The sequence below is a fragment of the Scomber scombrus genome, chromosome 7 (assembly GCF_963691925.1).
Source record: "Scomber scombrus chromosome 7, fScoSco1.1, whole genome shotgun sequence".
Lineage (NCBI taxonomy): Eukaryota > Metazoa > Chordata > Actinopteri > Scombriformes > Scombridae > Scomber > Scomber scombrus.
The window spans coordinates 20,491,306-20,511,973 of NC_084976.1; the positions used below are offsets into that span (position 1 = coordinate 20,491,306).

General features: G+C 42.6%; 1 protein-coding gene across 1 annotated transcript in view; it reads left to right on the forward strand.

The window, feature by feature from the left end:
* Positions 1-19,439, forward strand: part of pou2f2b (POU class 2 homeobox 2b) — a 37,980-nt gene extending 18,541 nt beyond the window's left edge. Inside the window, exons 2-15 of the mRNA XM_062421779.1 lie at positions 11,095-11,160; positions 11,319-11,353; positions 12,080-12,130; positions 12,849-12,965; positions 13,183-13,527; positions 13,909-14,014; positions 14,135-14,226; positions 14,371-14,520; positions 14,609-14,750; positions 14,906-15,054; positions 15,210-15,407; positions 15,557-15,753; positions 17,185-17,258; positions 18,963-19,439. Coding sequence (XP_062277763.1) covers positions 11,095-11,160; positions 11,319-11,353; positions 12,080-12,130; positions 12,849-12,965; positions 13,183-13,527; positions 13,909-14,014; positions 14,135-14,226; positions 14,371-14,520; positions 14,609-14,750; positions 14,906-15,054; positions 15,210-15,407; positions 15,557-15,753; positions 17,185-17,258; positions 18,963-19,291 — 2,051 coding nt within the window. The 3' untranslated portion in view covers positions 19,292-19,439. The remainder of the gene's footprint in view (positions 1-11,094; positions 11,161-11,318; positions 11,354-12,079; positions 12,131-12,848; positions 12,966-13,182; positions 13,528-13,908; positions 14,015-14,134; positions 14,227-14,370; positions 14,521-14,608; positions 14,751-14,905; positions 15,055-15,209; positions 15,408-15,556; positions 15,754-17,184; positions 17,259-18,962) is intronic.
* The last annotated feature ends 1,229 nt before the right edge of the window (positions 19,440-20,668 follow it).

Here is a 20,668-nt window from a genome sequence, read left to right on the forward strand (position 1 = left end):
GGAGGGAGGGATTGCACCCAGAAAGATGGATGTAGCCATACAGGTAGGAGGCGGAGGAATATTGATGAGGGGGACGAGGAGGAGGAGGAGGAGGAGGTAGAGGAGGGGGTTAGGTAGAGGAAGAGGCAAAATTGTGGGTGAGGGAGCGAGCGAAAGAGAGAGACAGAGAAAAGAGAGAGAGGTGAGGGGGTCAAACAGCAATCCCTCGAATTGAGAGCCAATTACTGTAATTGTAATCTGGATTCAAAGCATAGACGCAGCAGTGACAGGCTCACACAGGCAGCCACGGACACACAAAAGACGACATGAGGGTGTGTGTGTGTGTTTCTCTATATCTCTACATGCTGTGTTGATTGTTCGTGCATGCATTTTGTGTGCGTGTGTGTGTGTGTGTGTGTGTGTCCGTCCCTGTGTCCATTCTTCTCCACTGAATGGCAGTGCAGGAGTCAGCCTGCCAATCAACTATTGTACTCTTGTCAATTTAATAATATTTCTGAGCGCTGACCTCCACAGCGTTACATCCATTGCTTTATGTGCGTGTGTGTCTGTGTGTGTGTGTTTTTGTGTGTGAGCTTGAGTGTGTTCCTATATATTTCTCTGTCTCTCCCTCTTTCACCTCAGTCTAACCCCCACCCCACCCCTCCTTCTCTATCTCCCTCCCTGGTCCCTGTCTCTCATTCTCTCCTTTATTAGAAGAAGATAGTGCAAATCCTTCATCTCTTCTCCACTAATTCTCTCCGTTATTGTCCCTCCGTTCGGCCCTCCATCTCTCTGCACTCCTTCACTTGTGTCCTCCTTTCTTTTCTAGTCGTGATCTATATTGCTTGCTTTTATTTTTTTCTTCTTTTTTTTTTTACCATGCCTCGGCCTCTTTCCTGTCCTTTCCTGTTATGCTTTTGCTTTTTCTCATTCTTTCGTTCACTCTATCACCTCACTAGGATGTCACATCCCGATTTTTCCTGTTCTCTTTTCTCCCTAAGACCTCATCCTTCCATCACCTTATCTCAACCACCTCACTCTCACCTTCTCTTCCCCTCTCTCAATCTCTCTCCTTCTCTATGTCTATCTGTCTCTTTCCCTTTCTTCCCCTCTGATGTCCCTTTTCCAGGCCAACTCCTCCTGTCTCACTTTCAACATTGTCCCTTTTTGCTTTTTCATCATCATAGGCTCATTTTGTCAACTCCATGTCCCCCTCTCATTCCTCACCCTCCCTCCTTCCATCCTTCCCTCCTTCCTCATCCCTCTCTCCCTCCCTCCACCCTGTTCGTTCCCTGGGGAGGTCAGTAATAATGGTAGTGATGGAGTGAGAGAGGGAGGTGCGATTATTGTCTTGTCGGGAGTCAGAGGAATCGATCGGCCCAGAAATATGAGGCGCGAGAAAGAGCTGCTGTGTCAGATACAATAACCACCCGCTCCCGGGGGCTTACACACAAACACACACACACACATATTTAGACGCACATACACGCACAACATACAGACATATACTCGTATTCAACACAAACATACACATTTATTTGGTTCGACACAAGTGCAGAGACTGACACGCGCGCATGCTCGTACCATCTTTCTTTTTCATTAACGCAATGCACACACATTCCTCTTCTTCTGTGGTGGAGGAGAGTGGCGAAGCAGCCCAATCATCTACATGCTTTGATCTGAGATAAAGCATAGAAGTAGATCTGTTCTGATCATTCTTCATGCACAGATAAAGGGCAAGGCAAGGAAAATCGCTCACACACCTTTCACTCACGTAGCTATAAACAGACATAAACACACACAAACACACGCACGTCACACACACGCTCACACTGAGACCTTTCACTGCTGTTGCCTGGCAACGTGGCCGAATGTCCAATCCGGGCAGAGAACAGTGGCCAGTGATGTCACAGCTGCTGCTGACCAGCAGGTCTGAGAGAGAAAGAGAGACAGCGGAGGAGAGGAGAAAGTTTGAATGAGAGAAAGAAAAGGGGAAGGTCGCATGAAAAAAAAAAGACTGAGGTGATGATGAGAGGGTTTGAAGGAAAACAGGCAGGCCAAGAACAGGCTGAGGTGAAAGATGTGATGGGTGGGCTGCAAAAAAGACAGCAGTTCCCGTAACTGAAGTACTCCCATTTATCTGTTTTTTAATGTGGAAAATATGAAGGCTAATCCAACACCACAGCCTGCTTTGTCAGTGTATGTGAAAAGTTTAGTCTAAAGTGGCATCGTTGCTTCTCAAGCCAGCGATGAAGGCCACTAGTCCCCCCTGGTAGACCCTCCACTCTGCTCTTCTGCCAGGAGATGAAGACGAAGAAGAGGGGGTTGAGAGGAGTGAAGAAAAAGACTTGAGCTTCAACCTTGGTAGGGCCGTGGGAGAGAGCGGTGTCTGTCTAGACAAGCTCAGCTCCCTATGGGCTGCTGAGATGATATAGAGAGGAGGGGAATGGTGTAAGAGAGGGATGGCGGGGCGGAGGGGCCAGAGGAAGAGGAACGATACAGAGGTATTTGGACAGGAGAGGAATAGGTGTTGTAAAGGTGTAGGAGGCGTGTGCCTGTGAGATGGCGCTGGTCCCATGGTAGCCAACAGTGTGAGTGTGTTTTAGCCCCTGCTGCTTCTTATACAAAACCTCAACCTCTCTAGTCCCCACACTGCTAGACCCACTGTTTATAATCCTGAAACTCCTCATGGGGCTACACCTGCACACACACACACACACACACCTATACACTACACTGGATTTTAAATCTCTCACCTTGTAGAATAGAGTCTTGTAGTCAGACTGTGTATAACACTTGGTGGGTCCATCACCGAGCCTTGCTCTGTCCCCGCTATAAGAAGAGGAATATGATGGATTATATGAATTAGAGCCAGTTTGTGCTCCAGGCCTGAGGCTGCACTAGATATAGGAGGGCCGAGCCATAGAGGGATACTGAACGGGTTTGGAGACCTCAGAATTGTCCCTGCAATGACCCATTATACACACATTCTCCATCCCTCCATCCTCCTCCCACCGTCTTCACCCAAAGTTAACATCCTATTTCTAATCCATTTATTCCTGTCTGTCTCTCACCTTCGTTCCCTTCACTCTTTCACTTCTTCTTCACTCCTTTTCTTTACCGTTTTTTTCTTTTTTACTATTCCTCTATTCCCTCTTTTTATCTGTCTTAGTAACCCCCATACCCCAACCCTCCCTTCCTCCATCCCTCCCTGCCGCTCCCTCTCACTCTGACAGTGGAGTGATTGATGGCGCTCTAGAGGCTTCAGCCTCCCCCCATCCTCCTCCCTGGGGTCCCACTATCAGATTGTGTGTGTGTGTGTGTGTGTGTGTGTGTGTGTGTGTGTGTCTGTGTGTGTGTGTGTGTGTGTGTGTCTGTGTGTGTGAGTGTGAGTGTGTGTGTGTGTGTGTGAGAGAGAGAGAGAGAGAGAGAGAGAGAGTATATCTCTATGTGTTTGTGTGTTGTTATGTGTCTCATGAACATGCATAACTTTAAGTTGTGACCAAAACGCAATCAGTATAAATGTATTTATCTCATATTTCTCCAAATAAAATAATATACATTGTACTTATTTATGTTTTTTTATGTATTCTTTTTCTTACAAATTAATCACAGCCCACATGCAGTATGTGTTAATATGTCATCTTCAATATAGACCATTTGCCCTTGGCCCAATATACTCTAAATGGCAGTGCTGGAGTGTTGCTAGGTCTGGTCTCCATGGAAACCAAGGCTCAGACCTCCTTGGGGCAGGAAGGCCCCCCATGGCCATGAACTGTACTATACACACAGTAACACATAGAGCACGCTTAGCTTTACTGGCCACCCATTGGAAACAAATATGCACACAAACACACACACACACATAGACACACTTTGATAGTTATGAGGGTAGATTGGGGTTTGAACAAAGGTCACGGCCAAAGCCAGGCTGCCCAGACGACCTCTGACCTGGAGTAACGCCTCCTCCCCACCCACAGTCTGTCACTGTCCTTAGACAGGTCCGGCCAATCGGTCTACTCGTACACACACCAACAAACACTCTTTCGCTCTCTGCTGATTACATGCAGGTAGACAAACAAATCTGCTCTTCATGCTTTGATGAAGGCCAAAAGGCTCAGACATTATAATGTAAATAATTTGTCCAAATAATTGGAATGAAATTGGAAGATTCGTCTCAGGTCTAAAATGCGTTTGGTCTGCAGCCTTCACTTTCAGTTGTTGAACCGGGATATTAATTGATTGTTTGATTAACACCACGGCAACGAAGAAACTGAGGAAATGAATTAAGCTATGACTGTAATAATTATTTTCGTTGTTGAATAATCTGCCCATTATGCCTCAATTAAATTTAAAAAATCAATGACTTTTTTAAATTGTCAGTTGTGAAAAATGCACAGTGGTACCCAATCATTAGGCAAAACACTTTCAGTTTACTGTCATATGTGACAAATAAAAGCAGTAAATCCTCATATCTGAGAAGGTGAAATCAGAGAGTGTTTGGCATTTTTGCTTGAAAAATTACTGAAATAATGATCAATTATCAAAATAGTTGTTGATTCATTTTCTACACATCTGCTTATTGAATAATCTAGTAATACGCTCAACTCAAAATCCAATAAATACCAAAAAATCCTCCAATTTTGAGCTTTGAGCAAACTCTGCACCCATCTCACCAAAGTTTCAATGCAGATCTCAACCTCATAGTATATATTTACATGTTATATATCAGAATAGCAGCCTTCTGTATGTATTTGATGTCTTACATGTAGGGCAGATGTTAAAAAGAGGCCCTCAACTGAAGTACCATATGCACTTCTTAGTGAGCGTCTATCTAGCAGTACATTGGGCTGCAGTAAATCACCACATAAAGTATTTATAAGGTTAAACTTGGGGACTCTGCTGCTGTTAGCTTTTGAATTAGTGAACTCGGACCGGGAGAAAGAAGAGGAGGGAGAGGGGGGGGTCAGCGGCCTGCCTCCTCTCCTCTTGGAAGCAGGCCGCTGTTTTTTCACCATGATTAGAGAATCAAGAGTGCCACCTTGTGGTTATCTCAGCCTACTGTCAGAGCAGCTCGTCCACAATTTCACTGTTTAAAAAATCTAGGCAGTATTTTTGCTGAAACATGCTGTTCCTCCTCCTTGAGGTCATTCCCCACTTGAGATTTTCACTTTTTCAGTAGGTTCTTAGTCTGTTAATCCATGTGGGCGGCACTGATAGTGGCTCATATCTGCAATGTTCCACTTTCATGCCACATCTACCCGTCACATGTTAAGATTCATGGTGTGGGTTTCTGTGGTGTGTCACTATGCAGCCTTCAGTGTGGGGTGGTCAGTGGTACAGTGCGTACTGACTGACTTTTTCCTTCCGCGCGGGTTAGAGTGGAGCTGTGGCTGAGGATGTCTCACATCTTCTTTTGTTCATGTCGACCTCCCTTGACAGACCACCTCACGCCCACAGATACACTTGCTATAGTAACAACCCCGTCCTCAGACATCAACACAGATATAACCTAGGAGAGAGGTTCGTGACTCATGGTTGAAAAAATAGGCAACAAGTCAGCTTTAAAATAGCTGAGAGTTGAGGAAAAAGTCCAAGCAGCTGAGTTTTGAAGAGGTTTTGAAGGCACACTGGGTCATATGCCATACCAATGTATCATTGCTGTTTTTCAGTTGCGTGTGTGAGTGAGCGTGTGTGTGAGTGGCTCTTTCCAGCCGCGCCATCACTTTCCGTCGGCACCCGTCATCCCCCTCTTTTTCACCTTGTGTATCTCTTCGATCTCCTCGCTCACTCACTCTCTCCCACTCTCTAACCTCTTGCGTGTCCCCCTTTCTTTCTCTTTTTTTGTGTGTCTTGTATTTTTCTCTCCTCGGTGCAGGGTTCCTACTCTTTTGAGGCTTACTTCCTGTTGTGTTGCAGGATGTGGGGAGGAGGTGGGGCTTAGGGGTGTGGACTGTCATGTGCATGTGTGTGAGAGAGAGAGAGACAGAGAGAGAGTGATCCTCTCAACCATATGATTTAATACACTCCTCCTTTTTGGTTAGAGAGAGACAGAGAGGGCGAGTGAGCGTTTTTCTTTACGTAGCGCTCACACATACTCTCACCCAGACACAGATATGACCAAGACAGCAGCATTTGCAGCAAAGGACTTCTCCAGTATGTGGTTGCCAGGTGAGTGACTGTCTGTGCACCCTTCTTTCTCCTGGCCTTCATTTACCAACGCCAATTAAGCTTTGCGTGAGGGAGAGAGGGCACTGTGTGTGTGTGTGTGTGTGTGTGTATGTGTGTTTGTGTGTGTGTGTGTGTGTGTGTGTGTGTGTGTGTGTGTGTGTGTGTGTGTGTGTGTGTGTGTGTGTGTGTGTGTGTGTGTGTGTGTGTGTGTGTGTGAGAAAGTACTGAGCTATACTGCTGATTAATGCCACTGGGTCTAACAAGCTCAGCTAATTAGAGAACATCAAAGAGCAAGAGGTGGTACGAAGAGAAAGATATGGATGGATGAAGGGCTGGAGGGAGGCATGGATGGACGTCAGGCAAAGGGAAAGGTCAGACACCTCGCTAGCCCATAGCATGCCTCTGTGTGTGTGTGTTTATGCTGAGTATTGAATCTGAAAAAAAGCTTAAGGAAGAAACAGTAACAAAGTTTCCTTTTTAAATGTCTTTTGAATCATTGGTTGCAGCATTGTGATTATTTTACATCTGTCATCACAAAATGCCCTTTTCTTTTCACGGCCAAGCGCTGCGGCACTGTTACATTTGTGTCATAAATACTTTTATCTTATGGGGTGTTCTTTTTCCATTCAGCTTTGAAACCGGTGTTTCAAACTTTCTGTTTGCGAGTGTGTGTGTGTGTGCACTGGTGCATGTTGGAGATGTGTGTCTGTGTGTGTGTGTGTTTGAGTGTGTCTGTGTGTGTGTCTGTGTGTGTGTGTGTGTGTGTGTGTTTGTGTGTGTTTGGGAAGGGGGGTTTCTGGCTGATTATTTTGTGTTTAATTTAAGTTTCTGTCAATTAATTAAAAGACACTTTTAACACACTTTAAGAAACATGTTAAAGACAGAAAATGTAAAAAAGGAAATGCTTAAAATAATTGTTCTGAGTGTTTAAAAAAAAAGACATTAAAATAAAGCAGAACAAAATTTGACACTTTCACCACGGCCTTGTTTTGGTAGTCAGGCTCTGGCAGTGAGAAGTGTAGCAGACACAGTCTCAGTTGACCAATGATGAGTCTCAGAGAATATAAAAGTTATTCATGGGTTAAAAATCACAGGAGTTTCTTAAGCTGACGTGGTCACTGCTGTGAAACTTCGAACCTAACGTGCATTCCTGAAAATCAAAAAATAACAACAGGCTCTTTTAGATGTGTGTGCATAAAAATTGAGATAAATACTTTATTGTCATTGCATGTTAAACACAACAAAACTTGGTTTGGCAGCATGTACAAAATAAAATACAATACGTGAGACATGTAAACACTGACACTTATGACTGTAAGTGTAATAGTTCAGACATTTAATGCAGAGAAATTCTAAGAACAATTTGAATAATTAATTTTGCTAAGTTAAAAATGAGGAGACATTTTGTACAATTAATTCCACGTGTTGCTATCTGAGTCATATTAAACTTGATTGAGCAGTTCAGCAGATTTGCAAATTTAAGTCGAATAAAAAGAGAATGAATGGTGACTGTTAAGCTTTTATTTGGCTACACAGTGGTATTTCCTCAAATGGATTTAAAGTAAAGCTTAATATTATCAACATGCCTCCATTTATCATGTTATTCATCTGCATCAATTCAATGAGTAAAGAAATGTTTCTTTACTCTGAAAAATTAACATACAGCACCGGTCAAAAGTTTGGGCATACTAACTGTTGACTGTTACTGTGTTAGCAAGTTTCTCACTGACATCGTCACATTTTTATAAAAAATTACTTTACTCACTGACTGTGATATCTGTTTATATCCAAGTAGCATAACAGTGGTACTTGTGAGTGTTTTAAGTAACTTATACTGTATCTTGCATATTGAATGATTGTTTAGTTTTTTCTTTGTTAAATGATAGTGGAGAAAAATTTTCAAAATCAAATCGACAAACAACACAGACTATAATGAAATGTCACAGCATTGATGGTCAACCTGCAGCTGTCACAGCTCAAATTTTCCATCAACTCCTTACTGTATTGTACTGTACTGAATTTCCTCTTCAAATCTGTGTGTTACTTTTAAATTCTGCATATTTATCGTAAAACTATTTTTGGTCACCTTAATTTTACTTTTTAAAATGTATTCTCAAAATTAGACTTCAACTTGTTATTCATTCTAGTACAGATGTGCTTGTTTTAAAAAAAATCCGTAGTTAGTTTGTATGATGACTCCAGTTCCCAGACACCCCCCTTGGTGCTGGGGTTGTGTCCTGAATCAGGAAGTGGGGTGAGGGGTGGGGGTGGGGGATTCGGGGTAGTTGCAGCAGAGTTTCATCTCAGCCAAAATACCCAGAGGAGAATAACAGAAACAGTCCAGACTGAGCACAGACACTGTTGTTCCTTGTTCCTCTCTATTGCATCATTTATTCATGACACAGGATTATACAGCATAAAATTTTGTCTGTTTAAGATAAACCAAGTGTGATCTCGCTGGTATGCTTGTCTCACTGGGTCAAAAAGATAAACCCCTGGCTTTGCTCTAAGATTAACATACACTGTAATGGCTTAATGATGGACAAACTTGACATAGTAATTAAACTTGAAAAAAAATGTTCTTAATACTTCTGTAAATACAATTTATATGGCGTAACCATGTACAAAGACAAGCAAAGAGTCACTATTAGGAGATGCAGCCTCTTAGTCTCATCTACACTAAAACTGTACAAATATTTCAACATGTAACTCTGCTCTGTGTCAAGTGAAATTAGCTGTCTGTCTGCGTGTGCGGCAGGAGAGGGAGGTTTTAAAAGACAGAGTGTAAGAGAGAAAGAGAGAGTAAGAGAGAGAGAGCAGCCTAATATTAATAGCACCGCTGACAGTAAGTGTTGGGTTTAGCACTCTGCGTTCAACCCGGTACAAGGGGAAGTCGGGAGGGGAAGTGAGAAAGACACAGCATCTTGATATACTGTCCCACCACTGTATTACTGACCACATTATCCACCATGCTACTGTCTGTAGGCCATCTTCAACTATGAATCAATACACACCTTTGTCAGGTGTCCAGTGAGCGTGCAGCAAACTACAAGAGGCAGCACTCCCTCCATACAGGCAGAGCTTCATTACAGCAGTTGTATGACCTGGACAATTTTCTTATTTGATGGATTTGGCTTTAGTTTTGCACACTGCACACACCAATGATTTGACCACAAAATAGTCCAGTGTTATAGAAATGACTGTAGTGCATTACTGTATGTTACCTATCAGTGAGGTTTAAATGTGTCTGCCCTGACTGGAAGACTTTACATTTTGTTGCAGATTTAGCAGTTTCTCACCAGAAATTGAGCAACACTGGGCAGTTATTGGTTCCATTTGCACTCACGTTATATAATAATTTTGGAATAACCACAAATTGAGCTAGAATAGATTAACTAGATTTGCATCCACATGGTCGGGTGACTGATTTAACTTTTTGCAGAAGTCCGTTTATTTAAGGGAAATCCTGTGGTCAGTCTGTGTGTGTACACGTGCCTTGACCCTAAGTTATAACCGGTGTGGTAGAACAGTGGATCTTTGCGAGATGATTGCCACTTCCCCCTTCCCCTAAATATACAGCATGTGCCAAAGTCCACTGATCTCACATCTGTTTGACTGAAACGAATGTGTTTCTGCTGCTTGAACGTGCCTCTGATCAGGGAGTGGCTCGTCATCTGTAAGTTCTTGTCTTCATAATGATTGCAGAGAACTGAAGGTTTTGAGTATTTAAAACTGGCATCAGGTCAGTGATGGTCAGTAGAGTAGGTTTCTTATCTTCTCCGTGTGTCACTGCTGCCCCCCAATGGTGAAAACTACACTTGACCATTTGCTTATTGGTGCTGCTCAACTGTGGAAAGACAGTCATATCAGGGTTTTTTCTGTAATAATATGTCACGTAGGCCGTAACCTGATGGCAAAATTACCATTCGCCTTACTGTCAGTGCTGTCTCATCTGCAACATGAGAAACAACAGGATGAAAAGAGGAGACAGAAAGGGGGAGAGGAGAGGGTGAAAGGAGAGAGAGAAAAAGGAGGAGGGAGACTGAGAGTTTATTATGCAGGTGGCAGATATAATTAGTTGGTCGTTGGGCAGATTTGCATTTTTCACAAAAGGGAAGTAGCTCTGAGTGTGTGTGTGTGTGTGTGTGTGTGTGTGTGTGTGTGTGTGTGTGTGTGTGTGTGTGTGTGTGTGTGTGTGTGTGCGCCTGTCAGGGAGAGAGAGAGCAAGAGAGAGAAAAAAAGGTTTCAAATGGACATAACAAAAAGTTCTACAGTTGGTGGTTTTAAAAAAAAAAGAAGCTTATAGTGAAATAATACTTTTGGGTGTTTAACAAAGACAAACTATTGTGCACTCAAAAAAAAAAAGTAACATGCACACAACCACACGCATAACTCACCTCTAATCATCATTTACATCTTCCCTTCACTTTCTGACGCCAAAATGCCTAATTCCTTTTTTGATAAATAAGAGAGACTTAAATTTCTTGCGCCTCTCTATTAGATGCTGTTGCCATAGGGACTGTCCCAATACAGTATCAACCAGGAAGTGATGTGGTCTTATAATGAGTGACACACAACATGAGACATTTTCAGGCTCCCACGTAAACACCTTGTAAGTTAAATTTAGAACAAGCAAACACCTTAGGTCAACCTACTCTATGTTAAACCACTAATTGGAAAGAATGAATGAATGTGGGTTGTGAATGATTGTTTGGTGTACAGTGTGTAGGCTCACTCTGTGACCTGAAAACACTCAACACTACCCTATCTAAGATCAACGCCCTGGCTATTCTCTTTCCCCTTTCGTCATAGAGATTCTGATCATCTGCTTCGCAAATCTCAATTATTCTGCTTCAGTCTGCTTTTTTTTTTTTTTAGTGTGACACAGATTTAAGAGTGAGACTGGTTGACGGTGCAGTGAATCTGTTTGTCTTCCTGTTACAGATATCAGGATGTCAAAGCCAGTAGAGATTGAGAAATTAGGGGCTGACTCACCGTTGGACAGCACAGGTAGATTACATTTCTGCTGCCAGTAAATGAACACACATTCATATACTGCACATATAAAGTTTTACATACATAATAACAGCATATCGCAGTCATCTGCTTGTGGGTTTGTGCTCTATCACATGACCAATTTCTCACTTTTTCCTTTCCCTCCCACACAGATTCAGAGCGGAATGGACCTGAATCAAATCACCAGGTACATCTCACTCATGTGATTATTACATTAATTTCCCACCGCTTTCACCTACATAATCCAATAAAAAAGATAAGCCTGTCAGATGTTTACAGGGCTGCAACTAACCATTACTTTTTCATTATCAATTAGTCTATCTATCTTTTTTTGATTAATCTTGTGGTCAATGAGATGTCACAAAGGAAGGAAAACAACAATTTTCCAGTAACCAAAGTTACATGTTTGTTTTGTATTGCATAATCAAATACTTTAAGATATTCAATTTACAAATTACACAAAACAGAGGAGTGCAGTAAGTTCTCACTTTTTGGATATTTGTCACTTGGTGAATATTTGAGTTGTAAATAAATTTGGGATAGTTTATATATTATGAGTTAGTTAGTAGTTAGTTATGATTTAATTAATTATTATGAGTTAATGGAGGAGCAGTGAGAAAGGGGTAGGAATTTACAATTATATACTTTTTCCTACTCCTTTTCAACCAGTGTTGTTCTTGTTTTGTTTGTTCTCTCTCTCTCTTTTTATTCTCATGTTCGAAATAAATAAATTAAAATTTAAAATTTGAGAAGCTGTAACTGGTGAATTCTTGGAATTTTTGCTTTATAAATTAATCTAAAAATTCATCAATTTTAAAGATTAATGGTCAATCAGCTAGTTGATTCATCAAAAAAAATAAGAGAAAATAAAATGTGTTATTTAAATTAATTTTGTCTGTTTCTCCTCCACAAGGCTCAGTCAATGAAAGTCAATCCCTTTCCCCTTTCACCAACCCTGAGCAAGGTGAGTTTGATTGATAACATTGCCTGTGCATGTCCGTGCTCATATCCGTGCGTACGTCTGGGCCCATGTTTGTGCATCTTTTGTGTTTTAACGGCACACAATACGTTTATTGACAGTATTAGCTTTGTGTTCATTTCTATGCATTGAATTACTCTTTTGTTGTGTTCAGAGCTGAGGTTCATAATGTGTCGACTCTTCACCCAGTCTTCAGTGTAAACAGATTCACCAAGAGTAGCAAGTGTGGTGGCACTTTGCCCTTCACATAATGCATTTAGAACTAAAATGAATCTATAAGCCTACAAACTCACCAAAAGGTGAAATCTTCCTAATTTGCATGTGAGAGGAGATATGCAAATCAGTGAGCCTCCTGCTAGTCCAAACATGCCTGATTGTGGGAGAAAGTATCAGACCTCTGTGCAAAGAAAAGAGAGACCAGTGGTTACATTCCCTGAGAAACACTAGAGTCATGTTTCTGATGAGCTGATGACTGAAATTACACATAAAATTTGAATAATCAGCATTGTATAGTGTGATCTCATATAACCAGGTAAGCTTATAGTAGTTGTTTCTAATTGGCCTTTTTAACCATTTTTAAGATTTCTGTTTTTATCTCTGTCTTTGTTAACATGATGATATAAGTTATGTTGTGGAGACATGTATGTTTTTTTTTTATTAATGTTCTTCTATATTTTCTCCTCTGTTCTCTGTGTTTTGCCAGACTAAGATGGAGGAGTGTGAGATGTCCCCGGCCCTTCCTCACTCTCACGGCCCGACCCCTTCACAGACGGCCCTGCAACATACCCAGCTCATGCTGACCGGCTCCCAACTAGCAGGGGTAAGACACATGTACAGTAAACACACACAGACACACACTTTGCTTTGCTTTTACCTTGCTTGCTTCTCTGGTTGCTGCTTTTTGAACACTTTTTTCCTTCTTTGTTTCTCCCTGTCAATTTCTCTCTCAATTTTTTCCTCATCTCTCCTTACCTTTCTTCTCTTGTCTTCTCCTCTCCTCTCTTTTCCTGTCCTCTGTCCCTCATTCTCTTTGCCAGCTGACCGCTCTGTTGCCAGCACAGCAGCAGTTGTTGTTGCAGCAGGCTCAGGCACAGCTCCTGGCTGCAGCTGTGCAGCAATCCAGTGCAGCCCACGCCGCTCACGCTGCCCACGCAGCCGCCCAAGCCAATCAGCAAGCTCAGGCAGCCGCCGCCGCAGCAAATCAGCAAGCCCAGCAGCAGCAGCAGCAGCAGCAGCAGCAGCAGCAGGCGGGACAAACAGGCCAACAGGCCCAGACGCAGTCCCAGGGACAGAGCACACAGGAACCGACTGCCCAAAGTGTCCCTATCCCACCTCCTCCACCCCAGCTCACCCTCTCCCAGCCAATCCAGCTCACCGCCCAGGTACTGAGTGCCAATCAAAGCCACTTCCTGATGAGCAGCTTGATTGAGGAACAAGTGTCAAGCCATGGAACAATTTTACTTGCATGCCTATCATATATTTCATGATTCACAGTTTCCACCTTGCACGCATTTTCCCTTTCTTTTCACTGACATTATACAACAACAGAGTTAACAACCCTAACCCTAACCCTTTTTCCTCCTACTATGTTTTTGTACATCCACAGCTGCTCCTCTCCTCAGGTGCAGATAGAAAAAAAATTGAAATTAGATTTGGTTTGTGTGTGTGTCTCAGCCCTCTGTGTGTTTTTAGAAATGTGTTTGTTTCGGTTTTAGTTTAGTTTTTATTCTCTCTGATCTCTCCGTTCTCTCCCGATTGAACAGGACATCCAGCAGCTGCTGCAGCTTCAGCAGTTGGTGTTGGTGCCCGGCCACTCGCTCCCGTCTCCTGCCCAGTTCCTCCTCCCACAGGCACAGCAGGGCCAGCAAGGTGGGCAGGCCTGTTACAGGAATAGTTTTTCATGTTTTTGACAGAAACTTCTGTTTGTTAGCATAAATTAATCTTTTTTTGTTGTAATTATAACAAATACTATCCTTCTTTTTCTACCAGGACTCCTATCGACACCAAATCTTATTTCGCTACCTCAGCAAAACCAAGGGAGCCTGCTGTCTGCTCCAACTAGAATGGGGCTCCAAGCACAGGTATGAGAACAATGTCATGCTGTTGTTAGTAAGAAGGAGAGTTCATTTTCTGTAGAAACCAGATTAACAGACATTTCAGTCCCTCACTGTGTTTCTTTCTCTTTCTCTCTCACTTTCAATCCTCCACTGTTGTGCCTCTTACAGCGAGATAAAAGTGTGGAGGTGAGCATGGGTGGAGGTGTGACTACAGTGCCGTCTGTGACCTCTCACCCCGAAGAACCCAGTGACCTGGAAGAACTAGAACAGTTTGCCCGCACTTTCAAACAGAGACGCATCAAACTGGGCTTCACACAGGTAGGGAGGATGCATTAGTATGTGTCTTAGTCATTGCTGTGTTTCCACTTTCTAAAATAATGGTTCCTTTCTTTCTTTATCCATCCAGGGAGATGTCGGCTTGGCCATGGGGAAGCTGTACGGCAATGATTTCAGCCAAACCACCATCTCCCGCTTTGAGGCCCTTAACCTGAGCTTTAAGAATATGTGCAAGCTGAAGCCACTGCTGGAGAAGTGGCTTAATGATGCAGGTGAGCTCTTATCTCATTTTTACATTTGCCTACACAAGTTTTACAATCACAAACAATAGACGTCATGAACTGTTTTCAGTTTGGCACTGACTCTGTGTGTGCGTGTGTGTTTGTGTTTGTGTGTGTGTGTGTGTGTATGTGAATTTCTCCTTCAGAGACCATGTCTATAGACAGTACCCTCCCCAGCCCCAGCTCGCTGTCCTCTCCCTCTATGGGCTTTGACGGGATTCCTGGTCGCCGCAGAAAGAAGAGAACCAGCATTGAGACGAATGTACGCGTGGCCCTGGAACGCGCTTTCTTGTCGGTAAGATAATTGGCAATATGGTAAATAAAAAAATAAAAGATTCAATTAGAAGTCTGATAAGGCTGATTAAATTGTAAATGGTAGCCTTTCAGGAGAATTATTGTTATTCACTTAAAATTAATGACCCTCCCTGCAAAAAAATTCCCTCCCTGCAGAACCAGAAGCCTACCTCAGAAGAGATCCTGATGATCGCCGAGCAGCTCAACATGGAGAAAGAGGTGATCCGGGTCTGGTTCTGCAACCGCCGGCAGAAAGAGAAACGCATCAATCCATCCAGTGCCACCCCTCCCCTACCCAGCCAGCCCCAGACTGCCCAACCAACGCACAAACCCCCCTGCTACAGTCCTCACATGGTACGTGTCTAACATCAACATACTTGTTAGTTTGATGGACTTGAATGCATCACAATTCTTACAGAATCTCTCCTGTTTTTATTCTGTAATGAAAGTTATTTTGCTCCAGCTGTTAAAGAAACCTGCGTCTTTCTCTTTCTTTCTGACAGATGTCCAGCCAGCTGTCGCAGGCCGTGACCAGTCTCAGCACAACAGTGACCACCATGTCCCCCGTCTGCCCCCTGACCTCCAGCCTCACCTCCACCCACCCTTCCCTCAGCTCTGCACCCTCCCCAGTGACTCCTCCTCCCCGCAGCACGGCCAGCCCAGCCACTCCCAGCCACAGCACACTCAACCTTAACACAGGGTAAGGCGTCCACAACGCACCGCCTGGGATTCACTGCAGTCATGGTTGGGGTGAATTTAGGGTTTTAAAGGGTTATTTCACTCCAATTACAGAAAATTAAATGAAAATGAACCTTCAGTGATATATAGCCATGCAATTTAAAAAAAAATTGGTCTAGTTTTTGAGATATCTGGCTCTGAGATTTGTGAAACCATCCCGATACAGGGGAGAAGGATAGGGTTTTGTTCATGGTGCTCACAGTGAAAAGTTGCATGAAAAAATATTGAAAAGCAACATCTCTCTCCAAAAATGTTTTCCTTGTACCAACTTTCCCTCAAAGCCTCTTCAGGTCTTGCAAAGAGATGTTGTTGCTGCTGTAATATGTTTTTCAACACTGTGAGCAGCACAGAAGAAATTACATTCACCTCTGTTGTATTGTGTTAGCAGCAGAAATATCAGAGATAGATATTTCAGAATCTGAACAAATTAAACCAAAACTTCCTGCGTAGCCACATGCCACTAGAGATAAGTGAGGAATAAATGCTTTTTGTATTTGGGTGAACTGACCCTTTAATTATTAGGACTGTGTTTAGTTCTTTTTTGAAGTAAATCTGAATAATATTTTAAAAATAAATCATGGTTTCAACTGAATGAATAAAGGCACAATTTGACAACCACACATTTCCATAAACACGTTAACCATGAATACATCACTGCACCATGTTCGGTTCACCTGCAGTTTGTAGTTAAATGGTTGATACACACACACGCAGCTTGTTTGATCAAACACACTGATATCCCAACATGCCATTGGGCTCCACTGCTTCGCCTGTGCAGCAGTGATTCTAACCCTGTGTGTCTTTGTCGGTGTTTGTGTGTGGTTTTTGTTTTCACAGCTTATGGCGTATGGGTAAAAAGAATGGTGACATGTCTAACTACATCACCGATTTTGCTGCAAACTTGAGGTGAATACGACAAAGACGCACGTTACACGTCACGTTTTACTCACAACTCGTGCAGAAAGTGCAAAATGCTTTTGTGTATTGAATTACTTGTCTTCCATAATTAATGCATATTCAGTGATAGTTTTGCTGATTTATACATATTAAAATGTTCTGTTTCTTTCTGCATTTCTAACTTCTTATTTACATCTGTGCAGTCTACAGTGACTTACTGCTCTTTATATGTACAGGACTGAATTCGTCCTCCGCTTGTCCTTGCTGCTAAACCTGCTTCTTTCTCACCTTTTCTCCTCTGCCTGTCTGTGCGTATATATGCTTGTGTGTGTGTGTGTGTGTGTGTGTGTGTGTGCGCGTATATATATGCTTGTGTGTGTGTGTGTGTGTGTGTGTGTGTGTGTGTGTGTGTGTGTGTGTGTGTGTGTGTGTGTGTGTGTGTGTGTGTGTGTGTGTGTGTGTGTGTGTGTCTGTCTGTGTGTGCGTGACACAACAGGAACACTGTGATGGGGGTAAACACAGGGATGAACCAAGCCCTCCTCTGTAACAATCCCCTGGCCACTATCCAAGGTGTGTGTGAAAGAAAGAGACGCTGAAAGGCAAATGAGTTTATTCCAGCAAAGAGGGGGAAAAAGGAGACATCAAGCTTAGCATCAGCACTACTGATCAACAGAATATAATTTAGAGGTCAAGGCTGAGTTGGAGGAGTATTTTATTATTTAATTTCAGAGGAAATCTTTGGGTCATACAGTTACACAAACATTTGTCTCATACACTCCTACACACACATAAATACTAAAACATGCACAAATACATACTGTAAATACACTTTCCTACACTTGAGAACAGTATATAAAAATAGCACAAGCATTTCAAAAAATGTACAGTTCCGCAGAACTGATCACCAAACAGCCTTGACCACCGTCAGCAGAGCTGATTTTTAATCATACTTTGCAGTGTGAGGATGTGAAGGGGGGAAAGAGATGTATTAAAAAGAGAAGTATGATGATGAGTAATACAGTGATGCATGGTGGGGTGAATCAAATCACACTGGCTGACTACAGAGTGGAGACACGGATGAATAGGCAGAGAGACAGGTGTGAGGACCAAGAATGACTTTATCTCTCACATGTTGTCATTAACATCCATGAGTCCATCCCATCAGGTGTCTGTGTGTGAGTGGCATCACGTTATTGTGTGGGCTGTGTGTCTGTGTGCATCTGATCATCTTTAGTCTTTCATGCCTGCATTTCATCATTAGTCAAACATGTGGGTTATTAAAGGAAAAACTAATTTTAAAAAATCTATTTTAATGATTCTGTTCAGGAGCTTCTTTTTGTCATTTTTAGGAGATTTTTGTTTTTCAATTTATATGTATATAAGTGCAGCTAGAACAAACATGAGAACATAAAACTTTTAACTGTCAACTTTGAATGTCAGGTTTCGTTGTCAGACCATCAGAGTCACAGAACAAGAGCCACCATTTTGATGCTCAGCTCTCATACACCAAGAAATCGATCATAGATGAGGCAGAGATCCACCACAAGTAGGCTCAACAGACCATAAACCAGTGACCAGCTGCACATTTTTCACTTTGAGCAGTAGGGGTGCCTGATGCTTCTTCTCCAATGAAAAAAAAAAAATCTGTTTTGCTGTTGCTATGCAATCACAATCATTATCAGGCTGCGTTCACTTGTAGCATTTTATGTGTGAAGCGCTGCATGAAACAGACAATCATGCACCTTGTTCCCATAACAACATACCACTCATGTCAGCTTACCTGTTGCAGTGCTGTGTCTGATCACACAAGATTAGCTTGCTACAGATATCAGACAATATACAGTTACTATTACAACAAGTTTTTACTTGAACGCATCCCTGAAATGTGATTAATGTCATTGTTTTGCTTGTCAAATGTTTCTCAGGTTAGAAACTCAAACATTTCCAAAGAAGAGGTGTGCAGCAGCTCTCTGAGTTCCTCATAACCGCTCCCTTTCTGTTTAAATGAGGCATTGACGGTTATACTCCCCCTACTTCTACTGAATGCAACAAGTTCAGGCACTTACTCTCGTCTGTGTACTGTAGGAAATCAATAACTTTAGTGGTGGTAGATGAGGTTGGTTGATGCAGTGTTGGTAGACCAAAAGCTTAAATGAGAACTTCATCACAAAATAGCTCAATAGCGCTAAATATCATTTATTTGTGATAAATATTGTTAAAGTGTCTCTTAGTGAAATATTCCTTTAACTTTTAAACTCTTCTTCTCTCCCTCAGCCCTAGCAGCCAGTGGTGGCCAGCTGCCTCTTTCCAGTCTTGAGGGGGGCAGTAAGGTGATGCTGGGGGCCTCTGGGGGCCAGGGAGGGGGGCTCGCCTCCTCCCTCTTCCTCAACCACCCCGCCTTCCTCCACATGGGCCAGAAACCCAGCGCTGGACTGGTCAGCGCTGCCATAGCCAAAGCCTCCCAGGCCTCCCCCTTCCCCTCTGCCAGCAGCATCAGCCCCACCCCCTGCACCCCCTCCCCTTGCTCAAGCCCCGCCTCTTCCTGCTCCTCCAGCGAAATGGCACACAGCCCAACCTCTCTGGGCGGGGCCAAGATCGAGTGACCGCGCCAAGGGCCAATCAGAGAGGAGGAGGAAGGAGGAAACGAGAACCTCGCCTTTCACACCAAAGCTATCTCTTTCTCTCTCTTGCGCTCTTCTTCCGTTATTTTTTCGCAATGGCTCTCTCCCTCTTTCTCTCCCAGTCTTTCAATGCCAAAAATACACAGAATGAAAGAGGAGAGAGGGAGGGAAAGAAGTGAAAGAGGGGAGAAGGGGGGGAAAGGGGAAGATTGAAACCAAAAATCTTTATCTATTCAAACAGATGGAGAGGAGGCAACGTGGGACCTTTTTGTCAATAACGTGTGATATCGACATGGCACCTCTCCACTCTTTCTCTCTAAAGGAAAACAAACCAATGACTCTTAAACAAAGAGGCGGAAGAGACGGCAGAGATGCATGTCAAAGTGCATAAACCAAAAATGACAAACGATAACTTGACTATGTGACAAAGGAATGGCGGCAAGGACAAAAAAAAAAAAAAAATAGAGAGGAGGACTGCTTACGTTTTCCTTTTCTTTTATAATTTCGAAAAGCTGCGGGTCTAAAGGAAGAGGAGTAGGGAGGATAAGTTTAAACCAAAAATTTACCTGAGGAGGAGGCGGAGGAGGAACACACAATGACAAAAAAGAAAAAGAAAAAAAAAACGACAACCATACCAAAATCCCAAATACCAAAAACCAAAAATACGGAGAGAAAAGCTTTATTCAAAGGACGTGTAAATACTGAAGCTATCCAGGACCAGGACTCTACTGCTACTGCTACTCACACACACACACACACACATACATCAAGAGCCAATCCATCATGCCATCGACTCATCCCATTTGTGTCATTTCATGTGTCTGTCAAAGGTTTTCATGCGGTCAGGATATTTTGTAAAAGATTGTTTCTGTTGCCTGCCAGTAACGACTGTATCGCAACAACTTCATAGGATTTAGTCTCTTTACCTACCTCTGGTTTTAAGAGCATAGAATAGCTTTCCACTGTCTTTTTTTAAAATGTTAGATTTCCTTGACAAAAGCTTTTTATTCAGTATCTATTTTTTACACTTTGAAAGTAACTGTTGGGATTTGTTTTTTTTATTTATTAGTGTTATAATACAATCCAGCTCCTATTTATTGTTGCAGTTTTCTAGTGTTAGCTTTTTGGGGTTTGAATCGTCATCAGTGTCATCATCATTGTCTTCATCTTACACATTTGTGTGGTCAGCGTGCATTGTTTGTTTTTTTGTTTTATCAATGTGACTATTCTGCAGGAACAAAGGTGACGGAGGTCCTCACCAAGTGCCACGGTTCCAAAATAGAGCCGGCGCACTGCGAGTTGATTTCAAGGTGTGAATGAATTTATTTAGACGTAAACATGTGACATTTTGTGCTCTTA